General features: G+C 37.5%; 1 protein-coding gene across 2 annotated transcripts; it reads left to right on the forward strand.

Annotated features, from left to right (window-relative positions):
- The first annotated feature begins 261 nt into the window (after nt 1-261).
- Nucleotides 262-11,476, forward strand: lrrn1 (leucine rich repeat neuronal 1). Of its 2 annotated transcripts, none has more exons than XM_082136603.1 (2): nt 262-1,047; nt 8,288-11,476. In XM_082136603.1, exon 2 carries the CDS (start codon nt 8,524-8,526, stop codon nt 10,675-10,677), a length of 2,154 nt encoding a protein of 717 aa, XP_081992729.1. In that variant the 5' UTR covers nt 262-1,047; nt 8,288-8,523; the 3' UTR covers nt 10,678-11,476. The 2 variants fall into 2 exon arrangements, with proteins under 2 accessions (XP_081992729.1, XP_081992730.1); XM_082136604.1 differs by lacking the exon at nt 262-1,047 and adding an exon at nt 1,689-2,560.
- Nucleotides 11,477-19,010: the final 7,534 nt, after the last annotated feature.

Raw genomic sequence — 19,010 nt, forward strand, 5'->3', positions numbered from 1 at the left:
TATTAACAAAAAAAAATTAATTCAGACATTCATGCTTACTGCATGATTTTTTTTTTCTCGTCAAGTGTGCTTATTGTGAGCAGACTAATTAACAGGCGAATAAATGAGATCAGAAATGTTTTCATCCACCGTGTCTCATGAGATGTATTTATTTATTAGTTTTAGTTTGCATGTTATGTAGAGCATGAAGTTGTATTAACCCCCAATTCTCTTTTTCCATCACACACACTATGTTTTTATTTTAAGCTATTAACAAATGCAGCCTAAGCTTTGCTTTAAAACAGGAAATTTTGTCTGAAAATGTCATCTAGCCTAAACAATGCACAAAGATAGATGGATTAGGAAGAAAAAAACTTTCCTCAAAGTGAGGCACCGAACAAAGGGACATTGTCTCATTGTAAATCTTTGGTGAGTGGGACACCATGCAGAGTCCTCCATCACAACGTCAAAGAGGAGGAGGGAGTCAGTGGAAGACGTTCTCATAAGAGAATATCAGCTCCTTAGCATTTCAGCTTCCACACCCCGCGTTATCCCCACCGCGCTCCCCCATGCCCGCCTTTGTTCGCATCACAACAATCCCTGAACAGATGGTGCTCTGCTTGGGAATCGAGTGACAGCCACCGGCTAGCAACCAATCGCCTGCTCGGGAATCAGCTGACTCGCCTGGACAGCGCCAGGTGCTGTCATCATATTTTCCTTGGCGACGAAGCCCGGGTTCCACAGTAACACGGAGACGCGGCGGATGGGAGCCAGTCAGCGGATTTCTGTTGCAAGGATCCATGCAAAACCTGACCATGCGCTTGGCGATGGTTGCACATGCATATTCGCGGAGTGGATGTAACAAATGATGCCGCTGTAATCGTTAAGCAGTTCATCATACAGAACTTATGAGCGACGTGATGGTGTTTATTATCTATGGATTTTCTTTAAGTGATCATTCTTCTGTTCACAAGGACATATATACTGTATCTATACTGTAAGTGCATGAACCAGTCAGAGCGGAGGGAGGACTTCAATGCCATTCGGAACGTGTACCAAGCCAAAGAGGTATGTTCAGATATATTTTGAAGCATTCAAATATTCCCTTTGCATGTTAAACCTTAACCATGTGCAACTACATAGGTTCCATCCTGCGCGGTGCAATAATAAAAAAAACTATAGCCACTTACACTTATTTTGTAATAATGAGCTGTGCAACTCAGCCCAAAATGTGTTACCTTGAAAATAGATGGTATCTGTGTTGCTTTGCTTTTGAGGCTTCTTTTATGGATTGGATGTATGGCAAGCCAGTTTAGCATTGATTCATTTAACCACTGTCTCTTTTCATATTAACACTTACTTATTTATGAATAATACTTATTTATAGAATTATAATAAATAGTACTTATTTATTTTATTTTTTTATTAGTAAGCAATCCAAGTCAGTTTCACTTGTTAGATATAGGCTATTATACTTAATCATTAGATACTAGAAACTTTCCCAATATTTAAATGTTTAACAGAAGTCAGTTTCAAAATTTAGCAAACTGTTAATAGAATAGTTATGTGATATTAGGATAGCTGACTAGTAGCCTAATAAATACAAGTTTGTAGGGGAATAAATGTGCATTGAGTAGATAGTCAATATTGGATAACTTACTGGTAATTACAATAATATAAAAATAAGTAGGCTACTAGTAATATAAAAATGTATAATAGTTAGTTTTAAGAAATAACTGTTCAAATGGCTTGCCATGCGGCGTGATTTACTGCATTTAATAGCAAGGACGCATTGGCTGTTGCTTGAGATGTTCAAGGGCAAAACGTGTGGGATTTTTCATAATTTATGGTTTGTTTATGAGTTCACACAATCCACGCAGGGTTTGTCAGAACGATAGTGTGGTAAAAGATAATGCCACAACGATAATGCTATGGAGTAAGCAGAACGTGAAGGGAATGGGATACGGTCGACTTTTTAAAAGCATTGTGTAAAACATGAATGCAAAACTGCATTAACTGAATGGATGAAGCATTTGGTTGCGTACCACAGTTTTAGGCTACTTCTAATTCTTTATAATTATCCCGTTTGTATAGTTTAAATTCTTCGCAGTGACTCGTTTGTTATATTTAGACTCCTGAGTGTGATTTTACACTGTAATTGTGGCGGACATCGATCGCAAACTTTGATCTGATCACGTTATTGCTGGCTTACCGCAGGCGCGCGCGTGGGGTCTGGTTGGCGATGCAGAAATGTGATTTGCATCTCAATGTCCAGGCACTCTAGCAGATGTTTCGTTGCTTACTCGTTCGAAATAAGACGCCACAACTTCCATAGGAAAGACAATAAACACGGGAAGACGTCTTTTAGTCAGGGAAGGATGTATAATGAGGTTTGAGGAGGGGGTTGTATTGTCCCCGGGGACGCCACCCCTTGTTGCAGCTGTTGCGTCTGTTGCAGAAGTTGTTTTCTGACATTTGAAGAGAAGCGTCCTCATAAGCAACAACAACGCAAGGGAAAATGTCGGGGATATTATGAGAGGAGGACAATAGCGTAGGCTGCAGGTGGTTACATATTTGAAAGGTATGTGGAAAAATGTAATATTTTTTTAATTTGTGGAATTACATTTTTTTTGATTTTATGCCTCATATACTTTTTTAATCGAAATATTAACTCATATTATATAATGAACATTTTATAATGTAAATAAAAATTAAATGGGAAAAATTATAATGTGAATAAAATAGGTGACAGTCGGTGAAATAAAAACTGTTCTATCAATATTGTTTTTCGAAATGATATAGCTCTTGTAGTCATGTTTACCTGTATAGAAAACACTACTGTATTGTTTGAAGAGGTGTGTAGAAATCCCTTTTATATATAAATATATAAAAGGTTTTTTTCTTTGTCATTCAAATAGTCATTGAAATACTATTATGTCACTTCCATTACCTTGTAGACTGGTTTATCATGACATAAGATGTTATAGACAGATGTAAGGCGGTCTGGAGCTGTAAAAGGCCTGTTATTGTTTTTTTCCCATAAATGTGCATGTGAATGTATCAGTCTGTTGATTAGAAGCAACAGTGGTCAGTTCCATGTGAAAAGAACAAGTCTGGCTCTTGTGTTGGTCACAGAGATAAAGAGTGGAATAGACCAAGCATCTGTTTGACTAATTCTGTGACCATAATCTGGTTCAGAAATCACTTTGCAAAGGATCTGTTTGGACAGCAGGTGAAGGAGGAAAATACATTCTGTTCTTATAAATAAGACAGGACTGTACGAATTGTAATTATTCTGTTTTGTAAAATCATACATTATGAATGTAATGCATTTTTAAATAAAATAGAATTTCAATAAAATAATTATTTTAAATATATTTAAAATAGTTATGTATTTAGATATTTATTTTAAACAGCATTAGTAATGTACACATATGAATTTTACATTTATAAACTAGAAGAAACTCAATTAAAATAGTTTTTTCACATGCCATTATTCTAGGCTATTTGAGGTTTTGAGTTTTAGATATTCCAAATTCTGGGATTCACTTAGCAAAATGTATAAGTGCTAATAGTTGGAAACTGAAATGGGACCTTCGGGGACTCCTGTGCATTTACTCCTCAGCACTTATCCTTGTGTAGTGACACAGAGACTCAATTTGATCGGCAATCAATGTTTTTATGCCATTCACAGTAGTCCCCATCTCTACAGCACAGTACCGCCCATGCCATTACCCCACAGTTCAACCCTGGGTAAAGCTATGATTCACCATGCAATTAATAATACCCCTCAGATTAAGAGTTGGCAAGCGTAAAGGGTCTTGGATGTTGGATGTGAAAAGATCTGCTCTCTTGGCCCTTTGCAAACCCTTTTTGATCCAAGAATAAAATTAATTACCATTAATTTCTCACTCACTTTCTGTGAAGGTTTTCAGGAAGTGAATCATTTGGGGAGATTAGCAGAGAAAGGGCTGTGGAGTTAGAGACAATAATTTTTTTTTTTTTTTTTTTTTGGTGGTAGTGGTGATGTCAAAAGCCATTTTAGCAGGCCTTTTGAGTTTCTCCACTTGTTTATTTGGACTTTGGTATTGTATGCTGGGAATGTATTTCCAGTGTTTCCTCTGCCGCAAACTGTGTGCATATAGAGAGTTAGAAAAGCAAATACAGTTTATTTTAAGTCAACTGTTAGGCTGTGAGAAACATCAACACAATCAGCCCTGTTTATATCTGTAGCAACAAGAGAATGTTTCTGTTGCTATTCAGTAAGTGGCTTGATGAATCACTGAATCAAATCATGAACAACAAATGATGTGTTCTAATGTTTGTGTAGATCCTGGCCATTAGTAGCTTAGGCTTGTGTACCAATCCAAATACCCTGATTTTTTATACAAGCATGAACCCATTAGTGTTGTTTGTAGTAGTTAGAATATTGATTTTCTGCTGAGATTTAAAACCTGCACTTTACCATGCTTAAGTTGAGATTTTGAAAGCATAGTGAGGTTGCTTGAAGATAGGAGAATGTATCTTCATTACCTAAATATCTTTAGGGTTTGTTTTTACTGCCATTTTGTAAGTTTCATTGACAGACTTGGTTGTAATCATCTGAGCTATTAGAATTTGAGGCTACTTAGGATTTCACTCAAATCTCAGTTTAGCTTTAGTGTACAGTTCAAATAAAACTGCTAGCTTAAAGTATACATTTTCTTCAAACTTGGAAAAAATAACCTGTCAGACACTAGCAGTACTGTGACCCATAGATCAGTCGTGCCTTCAAAACAGAAGTCTCCGCTCTCTGCAGAGAACAGATCTGCATCTGTCTGTGATCTGAAATGGCAGGTGTTTCAAATAGGCTCCCATTGAATTTCACAGCTGTCATTTGTTATCTAAAACTAGGGGAAGTTCTGGATGACAGGCTGGACAACAGGAAGCAAGCTGGCTGCAGAAGTTCACATAATGAGGTTGGAATGGCGTAAATAGCCATTAATTTGCCTGCAGATTTGGACTCAGATCCTGTTTACCTATAAAGAGTAAATATTTATGAAGATCATCAGGATGTTCTATTTGTGGTCCTTAGGCAAATGGTGCTTTGAGAAACATTTTGTTACATCACGTTTCTTCGATTCAGAATCGCAGCTTGTACACACTTTACCCCAAATTCCTCTACTTGTTTGTATTAACTTCCTTATTAGACTTTCATTTTTAACCATCATATTATAATATCTAATGTCCTAATTTATAAGGCCATACTATTTTAAAACACTATGCATCAACATTAGTTTTACTTTGATAACCAGTTTGGCTGCCAAAAGATCAATAGAAGGCTAACAAAAGACTCTATGAAACTGAAGTGATGTCTCTGAACTACAGACAGACAACCATGCCTTAATCTAAAAAACATAGAGCTGACATTGTGGCTTAATTTTAAGCCCCAGTATTCTGTCTTAAATGAAATTGTGATCGCTGGATTACTTTATCCTACTTACTGAAAAGGTTTTGGCCTCCACTTTGGTAAATACTGCTATTAAGAGCTGAATCTGAGATTGACCTCAATATTAGTAAAAATGAAACGTAATTCATGTGAAAATGGCAAAATATAAGGGCACATTTGACCCATTGTTTACTGATTTTAAGCAATGGAAAATACTGTAACAGTACTGTATATTTAAACAGACTGAACATTTCCGTCATTTACTCACCCTCATGTCGTTCCAAACCTGTATGACTTTCTTTCTTCTGTGAGAAAGATACTCTAAAAAACTCAGTTGATTTATTTCTACAATGAAAGTCAGTGGGATCCATCGTTGTTTTGGACCCCACTGACTGTCAGTGTTTGGACAAAAATATGATTCAAAAGATATTCTTTTGAATTAAAGAAAAAATAATATATGTTGGATAGGTTACAATGATGAAAGAATTGTAATATTTGGGTAAACTATCCCTTTTAGAGACTGCTTAGACATCTTGGAAATTGAGTGTCATTAAAAGCATGGATCTTATAAAAAATTGTTAGTTGCTATTCCTGGAAAATGATGGAACACTTTAGTCCTTCTATTTTTCTTTCCTTTCATTTTTCTGCCCCTCTTTAAATTTTACAGAAAAGTTTAATCTTCCATCTTAATTACCTTATTAAGATATTTCACATGTCATTGTGTGATATATTGTTTTACAAGCTAGATAATTACTGTAGATAATGTATATTTTGATTATATGATTTTTCTTGTCCAAACCCAAGCAATCAACTGAATGAAGTTCTCCCTCTGATTGACCTTTGCAGTGTTAAAATAGTGAATTGCCCTTAAATTATTGTTGGTTTCGCTCCCGTCTTTACTAGTTTAGTTCCTCTTTCAGTGTGAGGTGTCATTTTGTATTGCATTACGAAACACTTTAAGGACGGTGCTGATATCTCCGATAACACAGGCCGGGTCCATCTGTGTACTACACTCTTTTATGAGAATTGCTGATACTGGCAGTTACAGTCAGCTTTCATTCTAAATTGCCCTGATGCTCTTTTGGCCACAGGGGGGAGATCAGGCCTCTTATTGATTTCCAATCTCACATTAAAGGACTCATTTACACCAGCTGTACCATGTTTCCTCCATTCATTGTCATGGGGAGACTTAAAAACCTGTCCAAGCTTGTATTTGTTGGTGGATTCAACTTCATGAGAGACTCCATAGCTCTGAAGTGAAGTTGGCATGTTGTTGCCTCTTGTACTCTACATATGATGTGGGTGATTTTTTTTATATCTTAGGTCTTTAAATCGTATGCTTTTTATAATTGCAGTTAAAACATGAACAATGCTGAGCATTTGTGGAGGAGTATATGTTCTTAATGAAGGTGGTATTTGGCACGGACCCTCTGGCTTGCGGTTTGTGTGATTGAATCAGCATTATCACCATATGGGATAACAGATGCCCCGTTCACTGCTCTGTCAAAGGCACAATAACATGCCACCTTTTTGTGCCTATTGCTTATTGCTATTGCGATGGATGCTTAATATGCTTGGTTATTTCATTCCAAACTTCAACAAAACTCCTTCTCGTAATCTTCAGTAATCTAGGACAAAACATTTCCTGCAGAATCAAGTAAAGCTTACCTGATTTGATAATGTTGATTTGATATGGTGGTAGAGGAGGGTGGTTGAGGAGATTCCCCCTTCCATGTAAAGCGCTTTGAGTACCCGGAAAAGCGCTATATAAATTTGACGAATTATTATTATTATTATGTATTATATGGTTCACATTTGCATAATATCTTATTTTTATTTTGTTTTATTTACATGAATACTGCAAAGGTAGTACTGTAGTTATTTAACTTAGACGGAAAACCATTTTGAATCAGTATTATGGTAATATCTTGACAGGAAAGACTGGATAAATGTATAGAACTATTTCTACACCTCACTAATGTTCAGTCTTTGTGTACAATAGCAATTGTTTGATCACCTGAGAAATAATATTTCCTTCCTTTTCGGTCACCCTTTCTTTCCTCTTTGATTCACCCCTTCAAGCATGTCAGATTGCAGTAAACAAAAGCCCCTGCCTCTGGTTTTCACATATTACCTTTATACTCATATACGGATTTATTCTAAATGTTGTATTTAGAGGAAAAGATATCTAGCAATTATTGTAAAAATTAAAACAGGTATTTGTAACTGTATTCTGTCACAAAGTTCGGCAAATCTCTTTCCAATTTTCTTGCTTCTGAGAAGTTTTATTTTCATTATTCATAATGCTTAGTTTATTTAGCTATTTTTGTGTAATCTACATACTGTATATCTGTTCTAACACTGTTATAGTTAACTAAAAAGCTTAGATATATTCATATTATATATATATATATAATTTCTGTTTCATATTATGTTAATTGCAAAATGTCTGTCATTTATTTACTTGTTAAAATATCTAAAAAAAATCTTTAAAACAAGATTAGTTTACTTGAGAAAAAGTGCAAAAGTGTATTTTTGTCTTGCCTGTTTAAAAAAAAAAGTGTCTTGAAAATAAGATATTTTTCCTTGTTTATTCTTTAAACAAGTGTTGTTTCAGGAATATATATTTTACCTAGAAAATTAGACAAAAATAAAAAAAAATTTGTGCAATGTTTGCTTCAGTCATGTGCATTTGTGCTTTAGTCATGTGAATAAAAAAAAAATTCCATTGTTTGAATCCATACTTTCTGCTTTCATCTCATATATTTTACGTTTATTGAATATGCTTACATAAGCTTATATAACATAACTTTTCATGTCATGGAATTGTTCCATTGATTGTTGTAACACAATCTTTTCTGTTTGTTATTTTTCCTATAGGCCAACTCTCCAGTCTAAGGTTCACACTGTGAGGAAGTTTCAAACCTATATGAGCCCACGGGAACTACACCCTTTTAAATCGTTCGGAAGCTCTTTGACTTCGCTGTTCAAGCTTGCAGAGGGATAAAAGGACTGTTTTGCAACACTTCTATTGAATGAGAATCTCACCTCACCATCTCTTTGGTGCTATAGGAATTCCAGCTCAGATCTGAAAGGGATAAACACGTACAGTCAGAATGGCAAGAGGGACATTCTTTTTTGTTGTGCAGGGCCAGATTTGTTTCTTCCTGTTTTTGGCTTTACTTGGCCTCTCTTCAGTTCAGAGTACAGAATGTCCGCAGCTTTGTGTGTGTGAGATCCGGCCTTGGTTCACACCCCAGTCCACCTACAGAGAGGCAACTACCGTTGATTGCAATGACCTTCACCTTACACGCATCCCTGGGAACCTGTCCGCTGACACACAGGTGTTGCTTCTGCAAAGTAACTACATTGCCAGAACTAGCGAGGAACTGGAGCAGTTACTGAATCTCACAGAACTCGACCTGTCCCAGAACAACTTCAGCAACATCCGTGATATTGGCCTGACCAACATGTCACAACTCACAACGCTTCACCTGGAGGAAAACCAAATAGTCGAGATGCCTGACTTCAGTTTGCAAGACCTCACCAATCTACAGGAGCTGTACATTAATCACAATCAGATCAGCTCCATTGCACCCAATGCCTTTGCCGGATTGCGTAACCTTCTGAGACTCCATCTGAACTCCAACAGACTCAAGGCCATTGACAGTCGTTGGTTTGAATCAACCCCCAACCTGGAGATCCTGATGATTGGGGAAAATCCTGTGGTCGGCATCCTAAATTTGAACTTCAGACCCCTTACCAACTTGAGAAGCCTGGTCCTGGCAGGAATGGAGCTCACTGATATCCCAGGCAATGCGTTTGTTGGACTAGACAACCTGGAGAGCCTCTCCTTCTATGACAATAAACTAGTTCGGGTGCCACAGACTGCTCTGCAGAAGCTTCCAAACCTGAAGTTCCTGGATTTGAACAAGAACCCAATACATAAAATTCAAGAGGGGGACTTTAAAAACATGCTAAGGCTGAAAGAACTTGGCATTAACAACATGGGAGAACTTGTGTCTATTGATCGCTTTGCCCTGGATAACCTCCCAGAGTTGACTAAACTCGAAGCCACCAACAACCCCAAGTTTTCCTATGTGAGCCGTTTAGCGTTCCGTGACTTGCCGTCACTAGAGAGTCTAATGCTCAATAACAATGCTCTAAACTCCCTCTACCAGGCTACGGCTGAGTCCCTGCCCAACCTGAGGGAGATCAGTATCCACAGCAACCCGCTACGCTGCGACTGTGTAATTCAGTGGATGAGCTCAAACAAGACAACCATTCGATTTATGGAGCCTCTTTCTATGTTTTGCACAATGCCACTTGAGGTTAGAGGTCAGCGTGTGAGAGACATACTTTCTCTTGAAACTTCAGGCCAGTGTCTGCCCATGATTTCTCACGACACATTCCCCAATCACCTCAACCTAGACATCGGGATGACGGTAGACCTTGACTGTCGTGCTATGGCTGAACCTGAACCGGAAATATACTGGGTGACCCCGTCTGGTAACAAAGTCATGATAGATACAGTGTCCAATAAATACCAACTCAGCAGCACAGGAACTCTGCGCATATCACACATTCAGGTGGACGACTCTGGCCACTACACCTGTGTGGCCCAAAATACAGAAGGAGCGGACACTCGGGTGACTGCCATTCGAGTCAATGGAACTCTCCTGGATAGCACCCAGCTTATGAAGATCTACGTGAAACAAACCGAGTCCCACTCAATTTTAGTGTCCTGGAAAGTGAACTCCAATGTCATGACGTCCAATCTAAAGTGGTCGTCTGCCACCATGAAAATCGACAACCCTCACATCACCTACACAGCTAAAGTTCCTGTAGATGTTCATGAGTACAACCTCACACACCTTCAGCCTGCTACTGAGTATGAGGTCTGTCTCTCGGTCTCCAATATCCACCAGCAGACCCAAAAGTCATGCGTCAACGTCACAACCAAGCACGCCACATTTGCTGTGGAAATCTCAGAGCAAGGCACCAATACGGCTCTGGCAGGTGTCATGGGCACAATACTGGCCATCATCAGCCTAGGCTCCATCACGGTGTACATTGCAAAGAGATGGAAGAGGAAGAACTACCATCACTCCTTAAAGAAGTACATGCAGAAAACCTCCTCCATCCCACTAAACGAACTGTATCCTCCCCTCATTAACTTATGGGAGGCAGACAGTGAAAAGGACAAGGACGGTTCTTCAGACACTAAGCCGACACAGGTGGACACAACAAGAAGTTATTACATGTGGTGAAGCTTACCAGACTTTTGTTCTTCTTTAGAGCACAAAGACACATCTTTACTTATTTGTGCAAAAAAATACATGGATTTCGTTTTTCTGCTTTGCTTACTTGCAAGCAACTATTCAGACTGATATCTCTGACTTTTTAGTAGGGTGTATTGCCTTTTCATCTTCTTTGACTTTCAATATGGCAGCTTTGTTTAGCTTCCGAGACATGTTAGTAGCTGTGCTTTTTCTTTTTGTTCATTATATTTTCATAGCACAGCATAGATAATGTCAAGGATTGACTTTGGGTCGATTGATGCTGTAGTACTGTATCTGATCCAATATTGATATGTCTTTGGCAGTATTCATAGAGAATGCATTGTTTCTTTCTCTCTTGCGTAAGACAGTTTAACTGTTGTGCACTGAAATATATTAACAAATTTGTCTTTGACTCCAGTGTAAGCTGACAAGGTGAGTTTAGACTTGATACACTGTCTATTGAAAAATGTTAGCAATTGTTCTGTAATGTTGTATCAACTATAATTTGAACATTTTGGATTTTCTCAAAAGCAATTTTTGATTTAGAACTTAACTTTGCAGATTTAAGAATTGTAAACCAGCAATAGAAATGTGAATGTTAAATAATTAGGTAGTAGAAAAATGCTTTTTTTTATTATTAACCAGATTCTTCTTTTTTTAATTGGCTAGAATCTGTTAATCATTTAATTTTGTTGTAATTTACACATGCAAAATATGTTGCATATTACAGCGCAAACAAAAATAAAATACAGTTTTGTTCTGATATTTTTTATACAATGATTTTCAAGTGTCATTATTATAATTTTCTGTTCTATCTTTTGTAATTATTATTTCAGACGTCTTATTTTCTTATTTCAGCTTGGTTTTAATCAGCCAAATGCTACGTCTCTTGCTAATATCAAACATTCACAGGCTTCAGTACGTGAATTACCTAAGGAGATTCATAAATTCAAAGAATTCCCCAAAACTACATTAAAGGGGTATATTGAGCCTTTGAAACATTGCTCATGCCAGCAGTTTGATTGCCTCTTTGCAATTCAATAGCTCTCCAATGGGAAATTATGACCCATTCACAAATCTGGCCTAGAGACTAGGAACTAATGCAATCAGTTTTTACTTATCAATATAATTATTGGAGTGGGAAATCCCTCAGTATTCTCTGACTGAGAAGACAATTTCTGGAAATATCTTTAATCAATGAAATAAGACTCCCACCTTTGGTGTCAAGGATCCTTGCTATATACACTGTATCACATTTGGTTATGCATTTATTCTCTATACGAAATATCTATTGTTTGATAGAATATTTTATTAAACTAATCTCTAGAATAGGCTACTTGATTCTGATTGGTCAATCGCACTCAGCTATTTTCTAATTATAAAATAATTTCAACTCATCAATATTAAATGTACACATATTTATTGGTGAGTATGCAATAAACTATTGAGCTGGTCAGGATCCCAGATGATTGATCACATTTAACAATAATTAAGGAGAAACGTTCAATCAATCAGTCAAATCATTCAACTGTCAGATGAAGTTAAAGTTCCCATATTGTACACCTTTCTGGAGTTTTATTTTAGGTTTTGATGTCCTTAAGAATATATATTTGCGGTATAAGTACCAAAAACCATCTCAATATATTTTTTTACTGCTCCTTTCTCAGGAGCTCTGCCAAGAACAGGGGTGCGTTTCCCGAAAGCATCGTTAGGCAACTATGGTCGCAGTTCCGTCGTTATCAGCATAGTTCAACGATTTGGTGTTTCCCGAAACCATCGTTCCAACGAACGTTTGCAAACAGCATCGCAAACTTGTGTGGTTGGAACGACAGTTCTCGAGATGTGGGTAGAAGCATAGTTTCTTGTTTACATGAGATGTAGACTGAATAAATCCTTATCTTTAGCAAAATAAGCAAGCTGACATTCAGTACAACCCGTGTTATTTATTTAGAATACATACAAATGCAATTTACGTCTTTTAGTTTGTCAAGAGAATTAAAGCACCGTTTTTGAAGACTGCGCATGTGCGAACGTCCTGCCAAATATTGAGTCTAATAAAGCAAAATAACTGAGAAAAATTAGAAATGGTCTTCAGATGCCATGTCTGTAACTTATATGACAAAATCTAGCGTTAATTCGATCTCAAACAGATTAATTAAAATAAGTTATTAGTCCACCACGTGCGAGACGTCATAAACCAACGTGGTTGAACGATACTTTGCGCCATACGGTTTCGGGAAACATATTCATGAGCCTCTCTTCTGATTGGCCTGTTGTTCGTGTGCACGGCCATGCCAACCACAAGCGACTAGGGTCATGTATGCTGTAGCCTGCTGTGGCTTGGTGATGCTGCTCAAAAGTAAGGTTAATAAAACACCTGTAATGATGGTGATAAATGATTTGTTATTAAAGCATAAACATTCACAAACAACTGTTAATTTAACATAAAAGCAAGCATATGCAACTGCGTGCATGCGATTCCACAAATCTTTTTATCCTCCTGCAACCCGCACACACACGAGTACCTTAAGCCCGCACTCGGCCATCAAATCTAGTCCCGCGCCGCACTCTGTTGCGTTGGGTCCCGCGGGAGTGCAGGTCTCTACATCCATCGACTGAACAGCATTTTCTCTACATGTTTCCGTGTTGTTGTTGCTCGATCAGCAACGATGTTGTCTGGGGTTGGGCAAAAGGAGTGATGGACGGGCAATGCTCGGGGTGGTGACTGAAGGCGGTGACTGAGTAGTTCTGACATCACATTTTTACGGAAGTCACAACGGCTGGTGAAAAGGCACAGCTACTTTATGCAGGCTGTGTGCATTTGTCTGTGGATTGACAGTTTTGAAACTTATATGGTAGTTACATAGCCCCTAGACCTCTGTTATCATGAAAAAAGCCAGGAAATTTCATTTTTGACAATTTGGGACCTTTAAGGCTATACCTATCTTACAGTTTCTCATAATTTCTTCCTTACCAAAGAAACTTTTATCAGCAATTACCAGTTCATTTCATCACAGAGAGAACATTACATTCTAATGAAGCTCTTTTGCCTCTTTGGGGACATAACCTATACCTCTTTCATGAGCCAAGACTAAAAAGATTGCTAGACTCAATACGTTGAGCCAGGTGAAAAGGACTCTGAGGAATAATTAAGAATCACCCACACAGAGCTAAGGATTTGCCAAAGATTAAACTGGAGGAGGTTCCTCCTTGGGCTGCTCAGGTATTTAATTGCTTTCTGTCAGCTACCCTTGACTTCATGCCAAGTGTTCTCATACTGACAGGATGCAATAGTCTTGAAAAAAAAGATGAATTGGTGAAATACCCAACAATATCGGCCAAAGTGTAATACAGTAATCTAAAGTTGATATATGACTTTACATTTTATTATAAATTTTTCTGTTTTTATACGAATAGAAATAAATACCAATGATAATAATAATAATTATTATTATTATTCAAATAAAATCTGCGCTTCTTGGTTTGCAACAATGATAATAAAATGCCAGGTCATTTTCTTTATAGGCTTGATTTTTAGGTATAAAGTTTTGTTTCTTTTAGTACCAAAATCAGGAGTGTTGCAGCATGGGTCTTGAAGTAAGTGTGACAAACATGTGGACTATCATCAGGTCTGGACAGAAACGATTTAACAGGTCGTCCAGGCTGTTGCTCCTCAGTGTTGACAAAAAGGGGAGATCTTTCTGATGCCGCTGAGGCTGTGAAATCTCCCCAGGGAATCCCATATTGATCTGACACAACTGCATTGATTTTGTTTTAAAAAGGCCAATTTGAGGAAAGTCATGACTCATGTCAGTCAGTTAGTCAGTCAAGTCAAGTCACCTTTATTTATATAGTGCTTTATACAATACAGATTGTTTCAAAGCAGCTTTACAGTGATAATAATGCATTTCGGCTGTTGTTCAGCTGAAGTCAGTTCAAAGTTGATTTTGTTCTGTTGTAAAGATCATTCATTATTAAATTAGTTCATTTCATCTATAAAGCAGTTTAGCAAAAAATGATGTCATCATCCAGCTCAGTTCTGTTCTTATACATCAGAGAGAATTGGAAAGATTGGAAACATAAGTGGAGCATTATTTTACCTGAACCCAAAAAGACTGTAGATGAATTCATTTTTCTGATTACCCCTTTTTTGTTTTAGCTTGAATTTTTCAATTGAATTTCAGTTTACTTATCTCTTCTATGATTGCACTCACAATATAATTATTATAGTGATGATATCACAAGCATGGCCTTATGGAATGGATGAGGTGTGCTGTTGAATCTGCACCAGCATCATGTTAATAGCTGATATAGGTCATCACAGTCACAGCTGTTGGTTAAAGAGCATGAAAGATGGTTCACTGGAGCTGGAATAAATTAAATGACCTTTCATGCTCCTCCAACAAGATTTTTCCATTAGGACAGCTCCATTTCTTATGCCCAGCCAGCTGACTGGTGGGATCTCTTAAGTAAATTGGCTCATATAGATGAAGATATCTATTTGCTTGAGGTGGAGCTACAAGCAAGTGTACTTGACCTGTTGACCGTAGATTGTAGCCACCGCTTTGAGATTCTAAACGACTAGAATAGGGGCCGTTTATGAGCTGGAAGGATGTAATATTACTTTGTAAATATTAAAAGAGAGTCCATCCTGCCATTGATGTTGTCGACTTTTGAAAGGGTAGGAAATATACTTTAAATGTCACTGAATGTCATGGCTGGTTCTAGCAGTGTTCAAGTCTTGATCTTGACTGCATACTGTTCTTGATGTTTTGGTCTAGTTCTTTTTAAAGTCAACATAAAAAAAGAAGTTGCAATAGTCTTCTCTTCCCTATTGAGACACATATCCGAAGCCCCTTTCACACAGAGATTCTGGAAAATAATGTGATCCCAGGAATTTTACTAGGTCCCCACCCTGGGACGTGTTTGCGTTCAAATAGAAGGCACTCTAGCAACTCGATGGCGATTTTCTGGGATCAATGCGCTGTGTGAAAGTGGCTCGAGTGAAACAGCTTCTCGGACAAGAACAAATTTAGGGCGGGACTTGATTTTGTCCATCAGGAATTGATTGGATGGTTGTGGTTTGCTATTGCTGTGATCTCATCTGAGTGACAGGTTTCCCCGCCCTCTCACCAGTAAACACATCATCAGAAGGCAAGTGAAGGGGACATTATTTTGATTAAAGATTATGAGGTCACATGAATAAAAAACAACAACAACAATGATGTGCACAGATACATACAGTATAATAAATACTGCAATATTCCATAAAAAAATAAGAATTGTCAATTTGGATTTCATGGTGACTTTAATACATAAATTCATTGTTTACTGCACGATTGCTTTTCATTTACTACGATTTTTTAGTTTTGAAATAGTTAATAGTCATAATAAAATAATAAAGCATATTAAATAAAAAATAATAAATGTAATTGCTGCTATCACAGGCATCTGCTCGTAACCTGAGATACGATGAGGTATAATTTTATTTTTTACTTTTTCGTCACATTTTAAATTCTGGTTAATTACTGAATAAATTTAATCGAAATGTTTAAAGCATATTTTAATCAGATTATCAGATCAACATTAAAAGACCAATATCCTACAGTGATGGCTGCAGTTGCTCTTTACAGTCAATCTTTATTCTGCAGACGTGCTGAAATCCAGTCTGCAGGAATCTGCTGTATGTCCCCTCCCGGCGGTCCTGTTTCTGCAGCAACCCGCCATTTCTCTACCTGCCAAAACTGGCAGTGGCGTCTGTGAGATGCCTCTAGGCACTCAGACAGAAATATCACTGACAAGGTCAACTCCCTGCAGGGAAAGAGCTGCAAAAAACACCTTGTAGCCTCTCAGAGGTGTAAAAAAAAAAAAGACTTCAGTGTGAAGCGACTGAATATTGATGGCAAATTAACCATAATAGCATCTGCGTAATCCTTTCTGCATGCATCCCGAAGAATCTGACAGGCACTGTGATGTGTTTTATGTGTGAATATTGTCAGTCTATGCAGAAGCATCATGCCTGTTCAAACAGGTTTTTGAGCCTTGTGGAATTTAAATGCAACTTCAAAAAAATGCATCCTGTCATGTTTTTAGACTACATTAAGTGTCTCAAAAATGCTGAACTTTCTGAAGGGGTTGCAGACAGTTCTCGTACCACCATATCCCAAAATGTCGATTTGTCATTTGTTTTATCCCCTAAAAGTTTCTAATCAACATCCAATTATCACCTGAGAATATAGAGATAAAAAAAAAAAATAATAATAATAAAAAAACACACATTTCTTAAGTAGGCTATATAGTTGAAATCACATTACGGTTTCCATCGTGCACAACTTAAAGGGTTAGTTCACCCAAAAATGAAAATTCTTTCATTAATTACTCACCCTATTGTCGTTCCACATCCGTAAGACCTTTGTTCATCTTAAAAAACAAAAAAGATATTTTTAATGAAATCCGAGAAGTTTCTGTCCCTCCATAGAGATCCAACACAACTACCACTTTAAAGGTCCAGAACAATAGGAAAGACATTGTTAAAGTAATCCATGTGACTCCAGTGACTTTAACCTGACGCAAGTGCTTTGTTTGCGCAAAAAAACAACACAATTGACCTCTTTATTTAAGAAAAAATGTATCTGCAAAGCGCGTTCATGAGAGCATCATGACGCATGCGTGTTGTGTTCAGACTCGCATCAACACAATGCACATGCGCCGCAGGTGTTCACGCGAGAGCTGACATTGTTACCTGCCGTCAACACGCTTTGGATAATACTATTTTGTACGTAAAGTCAAGTCAAGTCAAGTTTATTTGTATAGCGCTTTTCACAATACAGATTGTATCAAAGCAGCTTCACAGTATTAAATTAAAATAATACAACAAAGTTTGTTTCAAGAGGAATTTATTGATTGATAAAATTAAATTAAATATCCCCAAAATATCCCCAACTGAGCAAGCCAAAGGCAACAGTGGCAAGGAACGGAAAAACTCCATCAAGTGACCTAATGGTGTCCTAAAACTCCATCAGGTGACCTAATGGAGAAAAAAAACCTTGGGAGAACCCAGGCTCAGTCGGGGGCCAGTTCTCCTCTGGCATTTATGAGCTAGAGGCCGGATTGTAGTTTGAACTGTAGGATTATATGAATGCCTGGCTGAAGAGATGCGACTTTAATCTAGTTTTAAACTGGGAGAGCGAGTCTGAGCAACGAACAGTATCAGGAAGACTATTCCAGAGTTTTGGAGCCAAATGTGAAAATGCTCTCCCTCCTTTGGTGGTTCTGGATATCCTAGGTATGACCAAAAGCCTTGAATTTTGTGATCTTAAAGAGCGCGATGGATTATAGGGCGATAGAAGATCCGTTAAATAGACTGGAGCTAAGCCGTTTAGGGCTTTATAAGTCAGTAGCAATATCTTATAATACAGAGCTTTATAGGTAACCAATGCAGTGATGATAAAATCGGTGTTATATGATCATATTTTCTTGATCTCGTAAGAACTCTAGCGGCGGCATTTTGGACTAACTGTAGCTTGTTTATTGAGGATGCAGGACAACCAGCTAGTAAAGTGGTAAATTATGTTTCGGTTTTTTTTTTTTGCACAAAGTACTCACTTCATAAAAATTTAGGTTAAACCACTTGAGTCATATGGATTACTTTAACAGTGTCTTTCCTACCTTTCTCGACACAAGGGACAGAATTAATGACAGAATTTCCATTTTTGGTTGAACTAACTCTTTAAAGTCAGTTATTAACGGTACTGTTGAATAAAACGCAAGAATCTTGGGTTGACCCAGGTCAGACTAGAGTCGAGTGAATCTTTAGTGACCTCCCTTGTGCCATGGATCACCAACACTGCTCATCAAACTAGCCCATAGCCGCCACTGCTAGCTGTGAGAAATTAATAAAAATTGTATCTCCCCTCACAGTGTGTGGGAAGCCAAGCCTGTGCGTTGCCTGACATCTTCAGTTTGGCTTACGGAAATAAAAATAAAATACTCTTGAAAGCAGCCCTAAATTCACTTTAGACCTTTATGGAAACTTTATGGAAACAAAATCATTTTGGTAAAAATGCTGTAGCATAATAAATGCAGCTGGAACACAATGATCTGTGGAAGCATGTTTAATGTGATAATATACTTTGATTTGTTCAGCTTATTTGTTTAAATTATCTCAAGCTATGTCCTCGGAATTTGGGAGAGATGTTTTAAATAGAATCTGTCTTTTTTTCCAAATGATGAAACTGTCCTACTTTGAAAAAACATGTTTACCAAGCCAATCACCCACACGGTCACAGCAGCCATTTTTAGACCTCGATTAATCTTTTCTG

Source organism: Leuciscus leuciscus (assembly GCF_965113295.1).
Source record: "Leuciscus leuciscus genome assembly, chromosome: 14".
Classification (NCBI taxonomy): domain Eukaryota; kingdom Metazoa; phylum Chordata; class Actinopteri; order Cypriniformes; family Leuciscidae; genus Leuciscus; species Leuciscus leuciscus.